We start from the raw sequence: 22,363 nt of genomic DNA on the forward strand, positions 1-22,363 counted from the left end.
TGATTAGCGATAGGAAGTTTTAGTAACCTGTTTGACCAACCAGACCCTGACAACCTTTCAATCATTAGTTGACTGGCTATCAGCCCTTTCACGAACACGCAAATGCTATGTTGAAGACCTAAGGATGGCTAGTTTATCAGCTTGAACAATCAATGTAGTAGTTTATCAGTTGAGGTCAGGCTGTTTCTATAGGTTAGGGGTGATATAGATCACTGCTCACAGTAGAGTTGCAAAAGTCCTCTGTGTACACGTCCCTGTAATATTTCAGCGTTTTTACTACAGAAACCGAAGTCTGCGGCTGTAGTCATTTGTCGTGCGCAGAAAGCGATCAGTTCATTCCCCCAGAGTCATCAAAAGCTAACATAGCTCCTCAGTGAGATGGCAAAAACTGGCCTTCAATGGCCTTAGTGAAGTAAAGCCTCTAATGCCGCCCTATTTTGTCAGAGTCAGCTAGCTACAAGAAGGGTGTTTCAAAAAGTGCATTGATCTCAACTGGAAACAAGGCTCGATCCCTCGGCCGCAGCCCAAAGATCGACTCGTTCAGGTTTATGGTCGAGATAGACTCGTTCAGGTTTATGAAGGCATATCTCGAGCCTAAACCCGAATGAATGAGCAAGGCCAGCAAGCGATTCAAATTATAGAGCTCGATCCCTCGGCCGTAGCCCAGAAACCGACTCGTTCGGGACGCGAGTTTCCTCCGGAGGAACCTCGTGTCCCAAACAAGCAAGGCAAGCCAATAAGTCAGATGCTCGATCTCTCGGCCGTAGCCCAGAGACCGACTTGTTCGAAGATGACCGTTTATTTCGTATGTGAAACTGAGAGAGATAACCGATGCAGGAACAGGGGGTTGACGTGATGATGATGGAGGAGATGAGAAGAAAAGAAGAGAGAGAAGGAGGAAAAGAGGGCCGGAAGAAGGATATTTATAGTATTTGATGTTCCGCTAGCGTTTAGGATTGGCCCTGGTACGGTAGGGTGAGAAGAGTCTTAAATGTACCAATCAAGCTAGTTTACCATCGGCATCATCTGCTGGCCCACGCGTACAACTCTATCTCAATACCGCATCAACTTAAGCTTCTGCAGTTCCGTCTTTCTTTATCTTATCAGATTAATTACAGTCGTTTTTTCACCATTATAGCCACAGAAAGAGGTTAAAAGCCCTCCAAAGATCCACTTACTGTCACCATCAGTAAACCCTAGTATTGCGCTATCTCGAATCAGTCAGAAGTAAAGCTTTCAGAGCTGGAACCTGCGACTGTACACGCATGTTCTTCATGATGGTACTGAAATCGAGAGCTACATGTGAGTGATGATACTTGGTTCAATTAGGACTGCACAGTACCGGGACATAGGAAGGCGTTCTCGGGAATACCCTCTGCCTTTCATTATCATCAGGTTGAATGGTTCAATGCCCTTCGAGTCATGAGGTATCACTCGATCTCATAGATAGCTCGAATATCGAATTAAAACGAATGAGATGTAGTTTATTAAGCTACATGATCGTTAGACACTTGCTTATAGCAAGACGCCCAGCACATCAGCCCCGAAGACTACAGAGCATGCACTATGATGTAGGCACTATTCGGCCATTCGTCCCATATTGCAATATAACACTGCATTTCATGAGTACCACCTCCGAATTATAACACGTACAGACATTCTGTTTTTTCATTGCACTATTACAAGTATCTATCATGCTAACGTCGCATCTAGACTGAGAGAACAGTGTACGGTGATTGGGGCTAGACACTTTGCCTCAGATCTAGTAATATGAACCCTCCACCTTCGGCGATCTTGGACTACGGGTCCTTCAGGAGGGGCAATAGAGACAAAAGGCCTCCTGAACTTTGCGTGGAGAGGTTGTATACAATTAATTGGAGTAAAAGGATCAAATGGATATCCGCACGCAAAACCAGTAACTCGTGGTCGCGAGGTAGGCCATGCTAGTTATATGATGTACTGGGGATGAGAAGTATTGGAGCTGGAAGGTAAGAGGGAGGAAGTACTGGAGGTGGGACTATAACGATGGCTTGAATTGACTGATATTCCAAATTTAAATAGGCCACTACCGGAGGCGGTGGGCAATTGCGAGAGCGGGCCATGGGTAGATAATCCCGTTCCAAGGTCAAGAGCAACAAAAAGGAGAGGCATCCCGCTCTGCTCCTTCCCACCCAGTCACACAGTGTTTTCACCAAGCCTGGGAGGTGGGCGATTCAAACCGCCGACCTCGGCCCCTCTGGGCGACACCATAGACACTGGGCTACGGCGGTAGATGGTATGAATTTTCTTAATGCGCTTATGGAGGGGTGGTGTGTTACTAGTAAGTACTAAAGTACTAGCCTCTGCGGAGACCGACCAAGCCTAGGCCAACCATATCCATAAGAGTGAGCGCGATATCCATGATAGGTGGACTTTTCATGCTTTCTCGTAGGTTTGTACCGCCTTTAGCCTCTGTCTAAAAGACAATGAGATATATTGTCGAGTGATAATTCATGACGCACTCTCTACCTAACTGCGTGCCACCGGGTGGGGTACTTTCTGTCCAGCACTCCACAAAGATAATTCGATTACTTTCCTACACACGTCTCCAGCGGCCTTCTCCAGTTAATTGCCATTTCTTTAGATCAAGGCCATGGTTGAACAGGATTCCACGCGGTCACAGTCAATTACAGCAGAGAACAAATTTTTTTAATATTCTCCGATCCGGGTTAAAAGTAACTGTGTACATACAAGAAGAATTCGAAAAAAGAAGCCACCCATATGATTATAATACCGCACAGAAAGTAAAAAAAATAAGAATAATAGTAAAAACGATAATAAAAAACGCCACCGTGGTTCCTGGAGCCAGCCCCTCAAACCCCCCACCCGCATCTACTCTGCTCTACCCCACTCATACACACCTACACACCGCTATACCCTCCCATACGGCGGCGCCGCCCCACCCTGCTGCTGCTGCTGGTACGGATTATTCGCGCCCAGCTGCTGCTGCTGCTGCGGGTACTGTATCTGCGGCACCGGCGAATGCGACTGCGACTGGGACTGCGACGGCGAGGGTGAATACCCATGCGTATTCAACTCCGGCAACACGCTCCTCTTCCTCCGTCCCCTCGTGGAATTCCTCTTCAACAGATTCCTCACCTCCTCCACATCGTCCCTCCTACTCTCCGCGCTGCTGCGGCCCCTGCTGCGCTCCTCCGGCGGCGACGTCACATATGCCTGGTAGCTCGCACCGGTGTGTACCACGCCCTCGTTGATGGTCGTGCTGGGGCTGAAGTAGCCCGGCTCCTTACCTCTCGCCGCTTCCGGCTCGGGTTCGTCGTCGTCTTTGGGCGCGTCCCAGCGCTTCTTGGCTTTGGTGTCGGCGGCCTTCTTCATGTTGACCTGGGCGAGCTCGTCGGGGATTGCGACGGTGTACATTGGCTTACCCTCTTCGCCGATACTGGGGTCGCCCTTGCCGGCGCCGTAGATGGGGATCTTCTTTAGGATGAGGACGAGCGCGCAGAAGAACTTGTTGCGTCTCTGCAGTGTGAGCTGCTCGTTGGCCCAGTTGCTCTTGTGCCGGATCTCGAGCCTAATCACGAGGCGGTCCAGATCATTGATGCCCACGACCTCGACCTCAAAGTCCTGCTGAAAGTCGCGGCTGTTGTCGCGCACGAAGAGCATGAGCTCCTCCTTGAGTGTCTGGATGTCCTCGAGTGTGGTGTCGTAGTTGACGCCGATCTTGACAAACTCGGTCATGTATTTTGAGCGCGAGACGTTTTCGACCCATTTGGTGTTTAGAACGTTGTTGGGGACTTGGGTGACCTTTTGGTTATCGAGACATTTGAACACTGAGTAGAGGAGCGAGATGTGTTCGACAACGTAGCGCTTGTCGTCGATGTCGACGCGGTCACCGACGTCAAAGGGGTGCTTAACGAAGAGGAAGATGCAAGATCCCAGGATCTCCTGAGCGGTGATGGCGAAGACGAAGGAGAGGGAGATGAGCACAGTGCCGGCGCCGGCGAGGGTCGTGCCGACGCTGGACTGCTGTGAGACGACGAAGACCATGACAACGATAACGAAGACTATGAAGCCGAGAACACTATCAAGAGCGCGGATGGCATTGTCCTGATATCACATTAGCTGCTGTGGCCGCATTTTCAAATTTCATGTAAAGTCGATACTTACCACATCCTGCATACTCTTTCCCACGTCTTTGCGCTCGTTGTGGATCTGCACGACATGCATAATCATCTCGTCCAAACTGACATCGCCATTCCCGTCCGAATCCAGACTTGCAAAGCACTCGAGCGCCGCCTGCTCATACTGGCTACCCATCACCTCCAGAAGATCCTCCTTCTCGAGACTCGTGTTCCCCTCCGACACAAATGACATCCAGATCCTCCTCGCCAGGGCCTCGCTCGACCGCTTCCTCTGCAGCGCATTAATCACCACAGAGTAAGCACTGTTGGGGTTAAACACATTCTTATTCCCCGTAACCTCCTGCGCAATGTTTCCGAAGGCGCTGGTGACCTTATCCTGCACGACGTTAATATTACCGAGAATGGCGCGCATGGGCGTCGCCGACCCGCTCTTTGTCGGCACGATGAGCGTCGAGGCGAGCGACTGGTTGATGATGTAGTCCTCCTCGGCGAACTCGGTGTAGCTGGGGAAGAGGGCGCGCGAGGCCTCGTACAGCTGGCTGAGGAAGCGTACATTCTCTTTGTTGGTCTTTATGCGCTGCGCGAACTGTTTGCGGTGGTAGTCGACGGAGACGATCTGGATGATGAGCTTCTCGCCTAGGTATACGAGCGACGAGACAAGGCAGGCGATGAGAACAAGATTGAGGCGGCGCTGCCATTCGCGGATGCCCGTGTCGCCTAATGAGAGTTGGTCCGGGTTGCGGGTCATGAGCTGTGTGGTGGTGGCATGGGGTTAGTTTTTTGTGTAGCGGGAATCATTGACATGTGAGAGCTTACCGGCAGGAACGAGCACAGAGAGGCAATGGCCCAACCGACGAGCGAGATCGGCACCTCGAGGGCTTTGATAACGAGGGCATATTTCTTGACACCGCTGCTGACCACGCCGATGAGTGTCTGGAAGATCGCCGGGAGAGCTTTTGCGACGAGTTTCGACACCCAGAGCGAGCACCAGACGACGTTGAGCTACGGAGGGAGGGAAAAATGTCAGCATTCTTACTCGAGCACTCAACCCGATATATCACATCCACAACCACTCCCATTCTCGCAACCATTCTCACTCACAACCATAAAAATCACCAGAACAAAACAGAACAGAGAGAAGAGAATCCCACATACCCACACAAAGAACCACACAATCTTCACCCCCTTATGCCTCTCATCCCCGCCAATCCTCGCCTCGGGCGCCGCAAACAGCCCCACCAATATCACCATGACAAAGCACAGCGACAACGGGATAATATACAGCAGATACCTCGTCACGATCGAAAAGTTGAGCACCCTCTCATAGAGCCTTCCCATCGTCGTCAGCGCCCCCTCATCGTCCACCAGGCTCGCATCTCCTCCAATATGCGGCCCGCGCCGCCGGCCCATGTGCTTGTGGAAGATGCCGCCGTTGTCCTGTGTTTCCTGGGTGTTTGCGCGGCCAAAGTCGGGGCGGTTGTCGAGGTTTTGGCCTTCCTTGCGGGCGCCGGTGGTGGTGATGTTGGAGGTGTTGCTCTTGATGGGAGTGAGTGGGATGTCGACGATGTGGTCGCGGGAGTGTGAGTGTGAGAGGTTGGGGCCGAGGGCTCCGAGTTGGACGAAGCCACTGTTGCGCGGGGAGGTTGGGGATTTCATTGTTGGGTGGTTGGTGAAAGGATAAAGAATGGCGTTTTGTTTGTTGGTTTCAGGCACTGCCTGAGATAATGGTTCCTCTTTCTTTGGTTTCCTTGGTTTGCTTGCTTGCTAGTGGGGTTGCTGATGTTTGGCAGGGCCCTTGAGGATATTATATTTGAGTGAATAAGTATCCGCTACTGACTTAAGTGGCAGTAGTAAAAATGGTCGCGTGCTAGATAAAAAAAGATAAAAAAAGAGGGTGAAGGATCAAAACCCCGAATGATCAAATAACTCTGCTCGACTGCTGCTGCCTTGAAAAAGTGCGCAAATACGTCAAGAAATCCCACACAACCTTAAAGAGCGTAATACAATACCTAGGTAAAGTAGATCGAATCCAGGGGGTGAGAGAGAGTATCTTTTTTCTCCTCACAAAAAGAAGATCCGATCTGATAGTTATATGCAATAAGTTTGGCTACATACTAGCAAGTAGCTAGTTGTTACAAAGGGACGGCCCAAGCGCAACTAACTGATCCAAGAGAAAGAAAAACAAGTGCATCCTTGGCCCAAACAAAAAAGAAAAAGCCGGACATGATTCCTTCCTTGACGGCGGGGGGCGCAAATTGCACTTGTCCGTAGCACCGTAGTAGTGCATGTGGGGATTCTCCTTTTTTTCAAGGGTGTTGGGGTGATGTGATGCGATCCAATGTGATGTTTGCTACTATGGATCTACTCTTCGAGTTAGAAGTTACTATTTGTGAGGACGTTTAATTAGAGGTAGACTAATTGGGAGCTGCATATATAAGAGCGCCGATATACATATGCCGCCTTTGGTTCTTCAGCTCAAGATGCTCATCCAGTAAACCAGTAAAGGATGCGTACCAATTAATCTGGCGAGCCAAAGACGTAGATGGCACTCCACGCAGGTACATCTCTACGTCAAGCAGTACCCGCCAGACGCTGCTGTAGGCAGAATTCAGGCACCATCAATGCCGTCATCGGGTCCCAAAACCCACGAACCCGCAACCGCAACCGCAACCGCAACCAGCGCCCGGGACAGACGGAGAAAAAAAAAAAGGGCTCACCACCCCAGAGTCTCGGATTCCCAGTTGTAGTCTAGAAGCCAAATTGACCCGCGCAACCCACACCACCAGAAACCTGCTTTTCTCGGCGGGAACCGACAGTCTGCCCCAGGCCCCTAGATTTCTTCTGGAAATCAAAACGGGTGATAGTGGCTTGCATGTATCCCGCACCATCGTGAAACACGCATGCCGCCGGCGGCAGGGTGAAGGAGAAGGGCGTTTTTTTCTCTTTCCATGCCAAGAGAGCGTGGTTTACACATACGGGTTAGGGCGGAGGAGATCAACCCCATAACGTCACAACCTCACGAGGATCAACCACGGTACAAGGTAAAGTGCTGTCTGTGTTGCTGGTTGCTGCTTCGCTCAGCTTAAGCCTAAACAAATAACTCTACAAGGGGTGCAAGAGCATCGGATCAGTCTCAATCTCATATCTCTCTCTTTGGCGACGACCTAGCTTGCGAGATAAACGAGTACAAGCCGAAATTACGACCTGCTGATCTTATACCGTCCCTAGTAGCAGCAACATCATCGCAGCTCTCTGAACACGGTCCAGCAGCAGCAGCAGCATCATATCTCATCATATCTCATCATATCATATCATGTCCTCGTCGTCTTCTTCTGCTCCTACATCCGAAGTGCCCGAAGCAGAAATGGCAGCTCGCGCCCAAGCCCTCGTCTCTGGCTTTAATAGTGTTGTGAAGCGTATCAATGCTGTGGCCTCCCCAGGCTGTAATGTATGTTATGTTGGAGATCTGCATTTTTGTGTTCGGTTCTGTAGAGAGACTTCAAAAAAATCAGGTATGCTAATAAAAACGGACGGGATAGGTACGTCTAGTCGCCGTGTCGAAAAGAAAACCGGCCTCCGATATTCAAGCTCTGTACAATGCCACAAAGCACACCCACTATGGTGAGAACTATTCACAGGGTATGTGTCTTTTTAGCCCCCGAGCCCGAGCCCGATTTTCCCACGCAAATATCATATCACATCCCGTCCGGGGATTTCGTCAGCTAACCCCTCAAACCAAAAAAATAAAAAGAATTGTTCGAGAAAGCCCCCGTCCTCCCTTCTGACATCCAGTGGCACTTTATCGGCACTCTCCAAACAAACAAGTGCAAGCAACTCGCCTCCTCCATCCCAAACCTATGGGCTGTCGAGTCGCTCGACGCCTCCAAGAAGGCCGACGCCCTCAACAAGGGCCGTGCCGTGCTCCTTGACAAGAACCCTGACGCCCAGAAGCTACGCGTCTTCATCCAGGTCAACACCTCCGGTATCTTACCCTACATACCTAATCTGCCGATCTGATCCAAGCTAACCGCGCCATAGGCGAGGAATCGAAGTCCGGCTGCGAGCCGAGCGATACACTGGAGTTGGCGAAACATGTTATTGAGAAGTGTCCCCACTTAACACTACAGGGGTTCATGACTATTGGTGATATTGGGCGCTCGAAAGAGAGCGAGGTGCCGAATGAGGACTTTATCCTGTTGTCTAGGACAAGAGATGAGGTTGCGAAGACTTTGGGGCGAGAGACAAACACGCTGGAGTTGAGTATGGGGATGAGTGAAGATTACGAGCAGGGCATTAAGCTCGGGGCTACTAATGTCCGGTGAGTCTGCTTCGCTCTTTAGTGGGAGAATGATACTGACTATGAGGTATAACTAGAGTCGGAACTTCGATATTTGGAGCAAGACCTCCAAAAGAAGATGCCGCAGCAAAGAAGGACGTCCAGACTCCGATGCCCTAGATTATATGAAATTAGGGGTAGAACATGTAGATTAGCAAGTGACGAAGTGATATGGATAATTACTGACAGTTACAGGGATAAGTGTAGGATACTAATACAAACCAATGCTTTCATTTTATCTTGTAACCTTCTTCCACTTCTCGAGACTTGATCAATGTAGATCCGCTTGGAGTTTATCCCATACTCTCCCAACCACTCATTTTCCTGGTGGCAATCGGATGATCCACCTGTCAACTCAAGTAGACAATAATCCCGGCCGTCTAAGCTTAATCGAATTCTGAGACTCCAAATCCCAAAAGACACCTCTCATCCCCTACCGTAATCACCCCCGACTGTCAATGGGAACGTGTGGACGGAACATACAAGTAGATTTAAGCTTGAGGCTAGCTAGGATACTAAAGATTTCCGGATTCCCAGACTCGTAGATTATTTGTGTCCAGTCATGAAGAGATGTTTATACGGTCGGATGAACTCAACGCTGATGGTGGCGGGGAGTTAGTTCTTTGGTTGGGTTAATCACAAACTATCACTCGACACGAGGTCCCACTAAAAGTTGGTTTTGCAGGTTCTCACTGGAGAAAAGGGTCAAGCGGTGACAGTAACTCAAAAACTGATATCTAGGGAGGTCTAACTCGTTATATACACACGGATCGAAGATGACAGTGTCTACACGATTCGCCTTGTCTCGCTGTCATTTAGTGAGCCGTTATGTGTCCAACACCACGCCCGCGCCCCAAGAGCCAAGCTTAACACGGCCAGACGTGGAAAACTACGATGTGGGAAAGTTACTCTGAGAAATAAACTTCTACCACCGAATTTCCCATATTCCTCACACTCCTTCCTTCCTTCCCTCAATCCCCGTGCATGGTGTTTAGGTCGAGTGATTGTTCGTGAATGCATCTCACCACCAGGCGCCCGTAGTAGTTCGAGGGGCTATACCCCTATTGCATGATGACCAAAGGCTCACGAAAAGATTTGTCCTGTCTATGTAATTATCGCCAGATTGCATACTAGTAGTTCCCTTCCGAATCCCTTGTACGGAGATCTGCCCTAAGGATACATCAGCAGCATATATCGGCAGAGAGATAAACCCCTAGGGGATTGAATAATCGGGCTGTGGGAGGGGCGCGGATCCAGCCGTAACTCTATCGTCATAAGTTCACACCGTAGACGCGTCATTATGACATGTTACCTACTTAGGACTATCCCACATTAGCCCTTACCCACCATATGTAAACACACACTTTCCCACCGAACTTATTTTTTCCCTCTATCACCACATCACCGGCGCATCACTGCATCACCAATACTTCATGCCAACACAACGCCATTTACCACAATCAGTATGAAGTTGGGTAAAACCCGTTACAAATGCGTCTCAATAGAGCGTTTAAGCTCACCTCTTTTTTTTTTGTTAAAAAAGAAATACCAAGAAAAACGTATGCAGGCGGAGAGACGCTAAAGCCAACGAGGTTATGATCAGACATAGGATCAACAGGATATGGCTTCAATATTTCCTTTACAACCCTAGTTTCGTCGGGACTCGTCACTTGGCCGCATGTTTTTTTCTTGATATTTTTGTTTAACAAAAAACTCGAGTGAGCTTAAACGCTCTAATAATAATAACTCACATCGAGTTTCATATAAGATCACGCCAAGAATCTAGAGTATTCTATCCCGAGGAACAACGTAGGCACACAGCATACGGGCATAAAGACGGGTGCAGGCGTAGGTGCTATGCATGCTTATCTCGTCTGTCCTTGATGGAGACTCGTTGGAGAGATCCTTCGCCTAATTAAGGACGCACCATTCATCAGTGACACCACTAAATAGCATGGCCTGGCACAGGCGAAGCAAAAAACGATACATGATGGCTCTATGTACCCCGCTACCTGAACCAACGATTGTCACTCAGTACATGGATCAGAACAACAATACTCCGAAGGTTACCAGAGACGGCTAAGAGAAAAAGATAGCTCACAAGCATACAACGAGGATATCCAAACATCTACGACCACGCCAGCTTCAAAGTAGATTTAGGCGTTTTAGGAGGTATCCCCCCCCCCCCCCGCAGGTACTCAGCGATCTTCCACAGCGGTGATATAGCCTTCCATGATTTGAACATGTCGGTTATAGAAGACTATATCACCGCTATGGGTGATCGAGTAAATGGTCAATGAAGGGATATCTCCTAGAATTTTAGCCATGAAGTGAATTTTACGATAAGTACTCTAGACTTGATAGACTGTGCTCTTAAGGATTACATTGCACCGATCTGGCAGGATTCGTGCCACAAATACTCTATTCAGGTCAACCCACAGCGAGTCTAAGCATCGTGGTCTGTTGATAAAGATAATTCCCATTCGTCACGACATTGCAAATTTTCGGGCTGAGCCGGGCGAGACCCTAATCACAATTGATCACTCGTTAAACAATTCCGTTCAAAATTCTAAGCTAGCAGATATATCATCATTTAAAAGGATTTATCTCATATACAAAGCTTGAGAGCTACCATAATTTAAGGCGTGAAGCTAAAGAAATCTTCGCCGTCTGGTCCGACAAATCTTTACCTAGCCAGGGTCCAGAAGGGTACCTGTGCCATCAACGAACGATGAAAATTACTATAAACTAGCTCATAGAGCTCTAGTGTAAACTCTAATAGGACGGGCCATACAAACGAATCATGGAGAATATGTGCGAAGGTTATCCACGAATTCAGCGGGGATTTAAATTATCTCTTAAGCATACTTCAAAAATTTCACCATGGCTTAACATTGGTATATTATGTGGGGAACAAGACCAGTGATATACGGCATTTTTGTCAAAGAGCAGGCTCCCTTGATAACTCTGGATTACTTTATATTCTTTTTCCACTAGGCCTGAATTGAAGTGAATACGCTGCGGGCTGGGCCGGATTCGGACCATATTATCTTCCACAGACACTAGCCTTCCAAGTGGTTAATCCAATTTCCTAACGCGACGAAGGTTATTAAGCCGAAACATCCAGCTGGGCCTGTATCCGAAGAGTTGTAAAAAGGCTTCTCGTTCAGGATTTCAGGACCTACGGCAACGAGATAATTACGAGGCTGAGCAATACAGATTTAGATCGCCCTTTACTGCCTATACTCACACCCCAGGTGTAAACTGAAATATAAATTGTCTTTGTAGACCCCGTGGAAAGCAATTGATCCCAAGACGCAGTACTACGAGACCCACGCCCCAAATATGGGGGCTTTCTCAGCCAAAACGACACAGAATCCCTCCAAAGATGGGCCATACACAAGGCCAAGGTATATAACTAACTCGAGGCATACTCTCCTACCTTCCTGATAAGGATAGAACTCGTTACTTGATCCATGCGTCCACCCATGGGTTAGGGTTCGCCGTTAGTTACCGCGGCAACCCCCACAGCTGTATCTCCGATCATTGACTCCTCCCTCATCTCTTACCAATCATTGACCTCCAACACTTTAATCATTGACCCCAAAACGCCCCACTCACCACACGTAAAATGCCCGTCAAAGTCTTCCTCGGCAGCGGCATCATATCCCTCGCCACAGCCTACTACACCCTACTCCAATCCCCCTCCACGCACATCCACATCATCGACCCATCACCCACACCCTACCCCGGCGCGTCCCGCAAGGCAGCAGGCTTCCTCGCAAAAGACTGGTTCGCGCCCGCCGTGGCGCCGCTCGGTGCCCTCTCCTTTGCACTACACCGCGAGCTCGCCGAGATCCACGGCGGCGCGGAGCGCTGGGGGTATGCGGCCAGCATTGGAGTGTCGCTGGCAGGCAGTGAAGAAGGCAGCGGGCGGGGCGAAGACTGGCTCCTCGAGGGGACCAGCCGAGCCACCACTGCCAGCAGCGAGGTCCGGGAGCGAAGCGCTGTCCCGCCGTGGGTTGTGAGTGAAGGCGAGGCGGAGATGATCTCGGGTGCCGGGACGACCGCACAAGTAGAGCCAGAGCGGCTGTGCACGTTTCTGTACGAGACGCTTGTGGCGCAAGGAGTAGAGTTCCATCTAGGTGTTCGTACGGAGCGGGTCGTATCTGAGCGCGGGGTTATCGTCGGTGTCGATATTATTGGCGATAAAGGAACAGTGCGGCATGTGGCATGCGACCAGCTCCTGATTGCGTGCGGGGCCTGGAGTAGAATTGTATTTGAGCACCTGTTCCCCGCTGCGGAGACAACACTAGGCATCAGCGCCCTCGCCGGCTACTCCCTGGTTGTGCGCTCACCGCGCTGGCAGCCCGCGGCCGGAGATGCGCCCGTGGCCTACAGCGCCGTATTCACTGTTGCCTCTGCAGCCGAGGGTGGATGGGCGCCCGAGGTCTTCAGCCGCCGCAACGGTGACATCTACATTGGCGGCCTCAACACGTGCAGCCTACCCATCCCGGCGTCGGCCGCCGATTCCACTGCTGGTATTGGGGGCGATGAACTAGAAAGCATGCTTCGGGTCTCGAGGCGGCTACTGGGAGAGGACGTGGAGGTTGTGAGGACAGGACTGTGTTTCCGTCCGGTGACTGGGGAAGGGCGGCCTGTTGTCGCAGTAGTGAAGGCCGGGGTGGCGGGCGTGTGGGTGGCGGCGGGGCATGGGCCGTGGGGGATCTCGTTGTCGTTGGGGACGGGTAAGGTGATGGCGGATATGATGGCGGGTCGGGAAGCAGAGGTAGATGTAAGTGGGTTGGAGGTTTGTTGAGTGTTTCCTGTAGCGGTGGAATAGCACATTCTCATGGTAGCAAGAATCCTGAGCACATTGATGATATATGTTGATCAGAATAATGCCCAAATATCTGCCAGGGCATCATGTTTGAAGGGTTACCACCTAAATAGATCCCATATTATATACATAGAACGCTAATAGGAGTCGAGTGATGGTCCATGATCCTCCCAGAGCTTTGTCTGGCGACAACGCTCATGCCCATACTGAAAACTCTATCCCCTATAGTAGATAGTTGGTCAGTAGTCCCAATCAATGGTATATTCAGCTTCCATATTTCTGATCGGACTTTAAGCTGAAATGAAAGGATCCAAAAAAGTTTAAGTAACTTTACTCTTACTATCCCATAACACGAGTAAAACAGCACGTCAGTATGTTCCCGAATGGTCCGACTAACTTTCAATACTGGAGGTTTCGAAAAGCCAGAATAAAACTCCTGGCACATCTTTAGGTATCGTAACGTTAGGGTGCCCGCCCTGCCACAAATTTGCGTGTCTATAAGAGTTTTAGCTTGAGTTCGTTGAAGACATCTAGCGGGTGTTTGCTTGAAGCTCAATCAGAGCCAACAGTTAATCCTACGATTATTCGACGGGGTGAAATTTTGGAATATAGACCTATTGACTTGTAAGTGAGCTTTTGCTAACGATAGATACGCACTGAGTTCTTACTCCACCTTTAATTGATTGCCCCCTCTTTCCTTTTCCTCATTTTTTCAGGCCGAGTAGAGTAGACACAACAGGTGCTATATGTTCATGTGGTATTGACAGACCCGGTTAAGGAAATCCCCCCACAAATGTATTGATCGTATATAGTGTTCCAAGTTGAGGGTACAGCTTTAACTAAAGCAGAACCATAACATCCCCATACACTGTAGCATAAACCAGAGCATACCAAAATGATATTCGAAGGCTTTGCCCTTGTGACCTAAATAGAGTGTATCAGCGATAAGCAGTGGGGTGCTACGTCCGTACCCTTGATATCTGTACGCAGCAGGGAAAGTGTTATATCTGCTTTATCAAACTCCTACAGGGCTACAGTTAGGACTAGATCGTCGTCAGAATCATCTAGTACTCAACTTCTCCCCAACGCCATGCGTCGTAAGACAGGGCTACCTCTCAATTATACGTGCTAGTTATGGTGCATTAATCCGCACGCATGTTACATACAGATTGACCACGGGCTGCATTGAGAGCCGGCAGAGGTACAGATAGCCCAACCAAGCTTGAATGAGGATTATGGAGGAAAAAGAGACCATAAATGGTCCGTGTGTAGATATCAGCAGCACCGGAAGCCGTTCCCTAATACAGGCCATCGTGGGAGTTGGGGGGACAACCGCAGTCCATGTCTTCTTTGACCCGAACTTATGTCCCTAGGAGAAGAAGGATCCATCCAAGCCCTAGGGAGGTAGCGAGATCAAATAAATCACATCTGCGAGGAAAGGAAAAGAAGGGGGGAATTAGGTATTGTTCTTATCAAGTGGGGATAGAAAAACACAAGGTGGGTTGCCCCCGTGTTAGAAAGGGCTTACAGATATGAAAATAGGAGAAACGCAAAGTCTAAGAAAACACAGTGAGATCGATCGGCGGCCGTCAAGAAAGCGTGATGGTGATGGTGATGATAGGGAGGTGGGATGAGGTGATGGTGTGGTGGCGGAGGTGTGAGAGAAGAAGGTTTTTGGAACTCCTCTCAACATTGCCCCGCGCAAAGCAAACACCACTACAATGACTAAGCTAATGACTAGTTACTCGAGTGTCTATTCCGGAGCTCTCTTCTAAGGATGACGGACGTAGGGGAATTCATGTATGCAGTTTATTGGCGGCAGATGTGGCCTGGATTTGGCGACGACAATCCTAGGCGACAATGTGAGAGTAGACCATGAATTTTGTTTCTGGGCGGGCGATGGTGTAGAAAGGCACATACGCACCCACATCCCTCGATAGCCCGTATTTTGGTACAGGAGCATTACATTGGCCGTGGTTGATTGATCAAGCCTTCAGGCCAGTATACGAGCCCATGTCGCTTGGCTTGGGCCCCGACCCTCGGATTAAGTCAGTGGCACTCCGAGTGATATGTTATGAATGGTCCGAGTGATATACAAAGCATGCAAAGTTAAAACTAAACACAAAACCAAAAGTACAACGGCTCGCTCCCAACTCCCCATACACCCAAACCATAACTCTCCAAACAACCCTTTCATCCATAGCAACTCTATCGCTTCAAAATAACCTTTCGCTATCTTCCCTAGAACCACCTATCCTCCGTCCTATCGCCCCATCTGTTGCGGCTATATAGTCCATTTATACCTCTCTAGGTGACATGCACGGTCATGTGGCCAATGATCCAGCCCCCGACGGTACACAATAAGCCCCTAAATCTCCTTCGCTTGTTGCAGTGACAGCCGATTCCAGTCAAGTTACACATATCTTTGTACGAGCCGACGGGTCTGATGCCCGCTCTCGTCCCATAGATACTACCTGGGTTTTCTCACGCGGCTCATACGATCTCCAGGATATTCTCGGGGGATCCCGGAACATGCTCTCCACGCTGCAGGTAGCCGTTTTGTGCGTGATGAGACGAAAGTGATGTAACATAGTTACGGGTAGATGCCTACACACTGCAGCCTGCCTTCTGCAGTGTAATAACGAGTGATGGGCGATGATTACTGCGGGATACTAAAGTAGACTATATGCAGGCAAGGTTTTCTTTCTAGCCCATTTCGGCTTTTCTACTATTGGGGTCAATGATCGGGTACGGACTTGGCTAGCGAGGTGCATTTTTTCATGATCCCTGGGGGCGCAGCCAAGTCTCTTATTATTCCCTGGAACGGATGATAAGGGAGGCTCAAATAAAAAGGGTAGAGGTTGATATTGGCAGCCTTGGCGACGGAGATTATCGCTTCCGAACCAGTCAACGATGGGATGTTTCGGGCCTGGAGACACGTTTGGTGGGGATCGTTATAAAAAAAATGGGGAAGGTAACCGCGCGCACTCGGTGGTCCAGTAGGATACTTGAGGAGGTGAACTGCCGGATTCACTGCAGACGTCAAGTAATTTCATCATTCATGTCGAGTATTTTGTTTTTGTCCGATGCGGGAGTAGTATCGTACTTGCAATTGCGATCGTTGTTTTGTTCGTTTTTCTCTGTCTCCTTCTTTACTTCTTTCTTAGGAGCTAGAGTAGAGTTCAGATGAAGATCATGTATTGCATGTATATGTAGTAGGTACATATGGTTTTATGTACATACATACTTGCATCATGGCTGAAACAAGAATGTCATGGGGATGTCCATATTTTTATCCTGCGGGGTTCGGTTCGATTGTTGCAAATTCATTAAACAATCTGGGCTGTCGTAGCTAGCTATCTAATTCTGCAATGTGACCATATTATTCCGTGCTCCTTGAAATGTCTCGATGGATGGAGTATTGTCGGTTTATATCTAACATTCTGACCTGTCGCCTGGTCGGGTTGTGAGTTGGGTTGGGTTGGGCAAGCATGAAGAGGTAAGATTGTCAGCGTGATTGTTATCCGGCCGCTTATCCGGGATTATTTGACCTCGTGCAGACTGTCAGTCACCCCGTTCAGTCGGTCAGTCCATGGATGTCATTGAACTTAATATGGATCGGGGAAGGGGGGCACAGAAAAAGAAGAGAGAAAACGAGGTATGTAGAGAGAAGTAAGGTGATGGGATGTAATTTTTTTTTTCCTTTCTCCAAAACCTTAGACGACTGTTACTCCTGGATCTTGGAAAAAAAAAATGATGGAGGAGCTCACATGGATGTCGTGGGTTCGTGGGTCGGTTTATGATGTCGAGGGTTTGACAGAATTTACGGCACATTGGACGTCCAGTGACTCTGGCGTTCGTGAATTTTCGGTTGGCACCCTGTGTGTTGCTTGGCTACGGAAGTTGCGTAGTTGTACGCACTAAGCCGCGGATCTGCGCATCACGCGGCGGGCGAGCGATTCCATGCTGCAAGTGCACCCTGGCTCAGCGAGTGGAGCTCCCACTAAACAGTTAAGCTTGCCGACGATGTACTGTACCGGTTTCTTGTCTGTACTCTGGATAAGCATCTAGAGTAGAGTAGAGCGAAATTGCTAGGTAGAGTGCATATATAGAGGTACATGAAGTCGACATGGTACGATAGAGTCTACCTCAACGTCTCCATGCGTGCGTGTGGTGTGCGTGTGCGAGGAGACAGATAAAGTAGAGATACATGTGCGGTTTATGTAGATAAGTGGGTACTCTATGTCATGTAAGTACTCTAAAGGAGTAGAGATATGTGCTCTCGAGTAGGTACATAAGTTTTCTAGAGTGAATATCTCGAACGACCAAGGAATCTTCCCTAATTCACCTCGTGGTATGCTGTCGCTCATTCGCCACGGGGGTTGTTCATTTTTTGCCCTTTTTTGCCCTTTTTTCAGTCTGTTCCATAGATAATTCCTTTTGCACTTCCCTTCTCCGGTTTATTTTGAACTTTCTTGATTTCTTTTTTTCGCAAACCGTCTTTTCCCACCCTTTCCCCAGAATGTACCCACTCTAGCTCAGTATTGTCGCACTGCCTCCACAAGTTGTAAGACTGTCTGAATATCGATCTTTGGTCCTTCCTGTCCACTCACTCCTTTCCCTGCAAAAAAAAAAATACTTTTTGGTGTTGACCCAATCTCAGCCTGTTGTTGCCCAACCGGAATAAATGTTGACTGCTTGAAATTGCGTCTCCGGGGGAAAACTTATTTGTTTTTTCCTGTTTAGTCGCATCGCGTTATCCCTGTCCTGTCCCTCTCTACCATGCCCGTCCGATAACCACGGGTCTTCAATCAAAACACCAGCCATACCAAGCCAAGAAACCCTAGTCCCTTCTCAAGCGTGAGTTTGCTCTCTCTATCTCCATATCTTGCGTGAGCTCTCTTTCTGCTCTCCTGGAGATAGATACCTACATTCCTGGTGCACCATGAGCAGTCAGAAAAATCCCTCTGCTGCCTGTTCTTCTTCTGGAAATTCATATTCCGCTGAAGCCGCTCCCTCTCCCTCAAACCCTAGATCCGTGCCTAGTTCGCAGCAGCGACAGGCATCACAACTGTCACAGATGTCCAGCTACGAGTCTGGGGGCCTGTATTCCGAGAGCGCCCAATCTGCTGGAACTGTACGGCGCATCAACAACTCTGGTGAAGGGAGCACTGAGGTCCCTAGTATGCATAAACTCTCCACACCTTTTTTGCCCCGTTCACTTTGTCACTTTCCTTTTGATTCCGTTACCTTCTCCGGGAACCGTAGCCATATTTTATTTTGGCCTACTTTGCTTTATTTTTATTTTTTTGTAATTTTGCCAAAAAAAAATTATAAACATACTAATCGTAATCTCATCTCATCCTGTGGGTGTGGTGTTTTGTATCTACAGGCTCTCTTGATTCATTCACATCTGCTCTGTCGAACAATCCGTCCGAACAGCAGCTGACCGTGCAGAACACGGATCATCTTACCACCGGCGGCACGGGTAGATTATCAAGGACATCATCCGCCGCTTCCTCACTTAGAGGGCGTTTTTCGTCATCAGATAAGAGACCGCGAAGACCCTCAGCCACCCGCAGGGCCTCTACCGCATTTCACCCTCATAAAGGGTGGGAGTCCCCCTAATACCTTCTTTTAAACCTTCCTACCCTCATATATCTACACCAAAAAAGGTGACGCCAAAACTAATGTCGTTGCGTAATAACAGGCAGGAGTTCAGCGTGGATGATGAGACCGACGAGGTAGAAGTTGATCTGGAGCAAAAACAACGTGGGCACGGGGGTACAGGATATACAGCGATGAGAAGGCACTCAAATATCTTACGACGAAGGGGTACACAACCTCTTTCAAATGTCGACAGCACGGATGACGAGGGCGACAGTACTGAAACCACGGGTCCCATCGATGAACAGAGCGGCGAAGATGAAGTGGAGCAGCAAGATGATGGCGAGGAGGAGGGTACTGTTAGGGCGGATGATTATGAACCTAGCGACGCCGGCAGTGTGGAATCCTTTACATTGAAAGTATGTTATGATTGCGAGTATTATGTTCGTGGCGTATTTTAACATTTAATAGGACCGTCAAGAGGCCATAAACGTCACGCATCCATTCGGTATTAGGATATGGAAACCTGCGCTTTACAAGAAAAATCGTTCGGTACAGCGTACGGCAGAAGGCGACATTCATTCGGCTCCAGGAGGACGTGTCGGGGGCGCTTTGTTTCTGGTAAACATCCTGTGGGTCGCACTGTTTGGGTGGTGGCTTTCCCTAGTAATTTGCGTTGCTGCGGCGACCTGTTATATTTTCTTTTTTACTCTGAGCGCCAGGGAATACGGCCGGGTCCTCCTTGGGCTGGCTGCATATCTATTTTATCCTTTTGGGCATTTCGTGGAACTTAAGCAAGACGACGCTTATGCAGAAGAAGATGAGGGCGAAGGAAGAAGCATCAGCGAGTACGAACAGTGGCAGGCAGGTGACATTGAGGAAGGAAGGACATTCTTTGGACCTCATACGCCCAGTAGAACACTGATCGGGAGAAGAAGAGAGAGCCTTGATTCGGTGGACGTCGATTCGACTCTAGGAACTGGCGAAAGAACAGGACTTTTGAGTGGAGCGCCAGCAGACCGCGGAAAGAAAAGACGACTCTTTGGTCGTGGGGAGTGGAATGTTGGTAGAGTCTTGTTCTTCGTCTGGTTCTATTTTATCATTGGTACGTTCTCCGCTATTAACTGTGACTTTAGAAGCTGGAAACTGACATTTAGCAGCGCCACTTTTAATTTTAGTTTCGGGTATCTGCTGGTTGTTGGTATTCACTATCCCGATGGCTAAGGTTACTTCCCTCTTGTTTGATCACCTCCGGCGGCATCCTTTGGCGCTTTCGTTCCATTCAGATCATACTTATACCAGGAGGCCTGGAACCCCATCGACTTCCATCTTGCTGTGCACGTACCGTGCTGTCGGCTGGAAATACTACAAGTATACTATAGACGGGACCAATATCTTCTTTATTAATCTTATGACCCTCGTGATCTTCGTTATTGCCGACCACTACGTCTTAAGGGGAATGTTTGGAATTATTAACCCCCTGACTTCTCCTGCAACAGTATTCACCCTATCTTTATTCTCCGTCATCCCACTGGCGTACTTTATCGGACAAGCTGTGGCTTCCATCTCCGCTCAGTCAAGTATGGGGATGGGCGCAACTATCAACGCATTCTTCTCGACTGTGGTCGAAGTTTACCTATACTGTGTTGCATTGACTGAAGGGAAAGGTAGACTGGTGGAGGGCAGTGTTGTAGGCAGCATCTTGGTCGGTGTTGTTTTCATGCCCGGATTGAGTATGTGCTCAGGCGCAATCAAAAGAAAGACCCAACGTTTCAATGCCAGATCTGCCGGTGTTACCTCCACCATGTTGCTTTTTGCAGTCATTGGTGCATTTGCCCCCACCCTTTTCTATCAAATTTATGGAACAGTAGGTGCCTCTTAAGTCCCCCGTGACCCATAACTCATATTGACTCCCTAAACAGTACGAACTTAGTTGCCGTGCATGTTCACCGCATGTAGACAAAGCGGAATGCCGTCGATGCTCATTTACCCAGACACCGCCTACTACGAACAATGATTTCTATAGAGATGTTGTTCAACCATATACATACCTCTGCGCAGTATTTCTTTTCATTTCGTACATCATTGGATTGTGGTTCACTTTGAGGACTCATGCTGCTGTCATCTGGACAGCACCTACAGTTCAGACCCAAATCCCACCCAGCCATGCAGCTGTGGATGCTGTCCGTGGGTCATCACGTGGAAATGAGGGATCCTCTGCCGCTGATGCCAGGAATCCCAATACTTTGAGGGACACTGGGCTATATAAGCGTATCCTTGGGCAAACACAAAACAATGTTGGTTTGAGAGGCGAGGCTGGTAGCCCCGGTCAAACTCTGCACATGGTTCCACCAAGATCTGCCAATGATGAGCTTTTGTCTTCCCCGGCTCCTGGTTACGGCTCTATAAGCGATTCCAGGCAACCAATACAGGCCTCAGTCAACATCCCAGGGTTGTCCCGTGAGGAGAATGCACAAGTATTCCGTGGGGTTGCAGAAATGGCAGCTGTTGCAGCTACAGCAGCTGTCCAGGATGTCCAGCGCCATAGTGTAAGGAAGACTAGCGCAACGCCTAGACCTGCTTTGGTATCCATGCCTACCGTTGAGGAGGGAGTTCCCACTGTAGCGCACGATGCTGTGGGTGGACATGATGCTCCCAATTGGAGTAAAGCGAAGAGTTCTATCATTCTTCTTGGAGCAACCGTCTTGTACGCCATTATCGCTGAGATTTTGGTTGACACTGTCGATGTTGTGTTGGAAAATTTTGAGATTGATGAGAAATTCTTGGGTATCACGCTCTTTGCGCTTGTTCCAAATACAACCGAGTTCTTGGTATGCCTTTTGCCCCCTTAAAGTTTCTTTTCCGTCACTAATCGTTGTCCTACAGAACGCTATTTCTTTTGCCATGAACGGGAATATTGCACTCAGTATGGAAATTGGTTCTGCATATGCTTTACAAGTGTGTCTGCTGCAGATTCCGGCGTTGGTCGCTTTCAGCGCGTTCTTTGCCATGTCACTGGATCCGAAAGAACTCTTCAACCATACTTTCAGTTTGATCTTCCCACAATGGGATTTGGTTACTGTTATTCTTTGCGTGTTCCTGCTGTCGTACATGTACGGTGAAGGGAAGAGCAATTATTTCAAGGTGGGTCAAACACGGTTCCAGACAACTAGTGTATAACAAATCACTGATATATTGCTTTAGGGTTCTATTCTGATTTTGAGTTATCTTACTGTTATGATGGGCTTTTATTTTAGCTCATATGCGCCGCATTCTGAATTAATGGTTCTGGGAGTTGGGAACAAGGCATTCTACGGCGAGAAGCCCTATTAAAATAAGGACTACAAAAGAAAGTGGAATAGCTTGTTATGGTGTTCGTTTTATTTATTTATTTCTCTTTTCTACGCTTTCCAGCGTTCAACTAATTTCTTCCATTCA

At 48.7% G+C, this 22,363-nt stretch overlaps 4 protein-coding genes across 4 annotated transcripts; 3 read left to right on the plus strand and 1 right to left on the minus strand.

Annotated features, from left to right (window-relative positions):
- Positions 1-2,910: 2,910 nt before the first annotated feature.
- On the minus strand, positions 2,911-5,798 carry H6S33_000721 (uncharacterized protein; the record flags this gene model as incomplete). The annotated part of the gene is made up of 4 exons (XM_044832130.1): positions 2,911-4,107; positions 4,168-4,893; positions 4,959-5,144; positions 5,298-5,798. The coding sequence occupies 4 exons, from the start codon at positions 5,796-5,798 to the stop codon at positions 2,911-2,913; spliced, it is 2,610 nt and encodes an 869-aa protein (XP_044700280.1).
- A 1,657-nt stretch (positions 5,799-7,455) lies between these two features.
- Positions 7,456-8,598, plus strand: H6S33_000722 (uncharacterized protein; the record flags this gene model as incomplete). The annotated part of the gene is made up of 5 exons (XM_044832131.1): positions 7,456-7,590; positions 7,682-7,781; positions 7,894-8,124; positions 8,181-8,460; positions 8,517-8,598. The coding sequence occupies 5 exons, from the start codon at positions 7,456-7,458 to the stop codon at positions 8,596-8,598; spliced, it is 828 nt and encodes a 275-aa protein (XP_044700281.1).
- Positions 8,599-12,109: 3,511 nt separating this feature from the next.
- On the plus strand, positions 12,110-13,297 carry H6S33_000723 (uncharacterized protein; the record flags this gene model as incomplete). Its single annotated transcript, XM_044832132.1, has 1 exon — positions 12,110-13,297. One exon carries the CDS (start codon positions 12,110-12,112, stop codon positions 13,295-13,297), a length of 1,188 nt encoding a protein of 395 aa, XP_044700282.1.
- Positions 13,298-18,263: 4,966 nt separating this feature from the next.
- On the plus strand, positions 18,264-22,258 carry H6S33_000724 (uncharacterized protein; the record flags this gene model as incomplete). Its single annotated transcript, XM_044832133.1, has 8 exons — positions 18,264-18,501; positions 18,711-18,930; positions 19,029-19,344; positions 19,397-20,030; positions 20,086-20,792; positions 20,848-21,756; positions 21,812-22,069; positions 22,130-22,258. The coding sequence occupies 8 exons, from the start codon at positions 18,264-18,266 to the stop codon at positions 22,256-22,258; spliced, it is 3,411 nt and encodes a 1,136-aa protein (XP_044700283.1).
- Between the last annotated feature and the right edge of the window lie 105 nt (positions 22,259-22,363).

The sequence above is a fragment of the Morchella sextelata genome (genome assembly GCF_020137385.1).
Source record: "Morchella sextelata strain SCLS chromosome Unknown scls_1, whole genome shotgun sequence".
Taxonomy (NCBI): domain Eukaryota; kingdom Fungi; phylum Ascomycota; class Pezizomycetes; order Pezizales; family Morchellaceae; genus Morchella; species Morchella sextelata.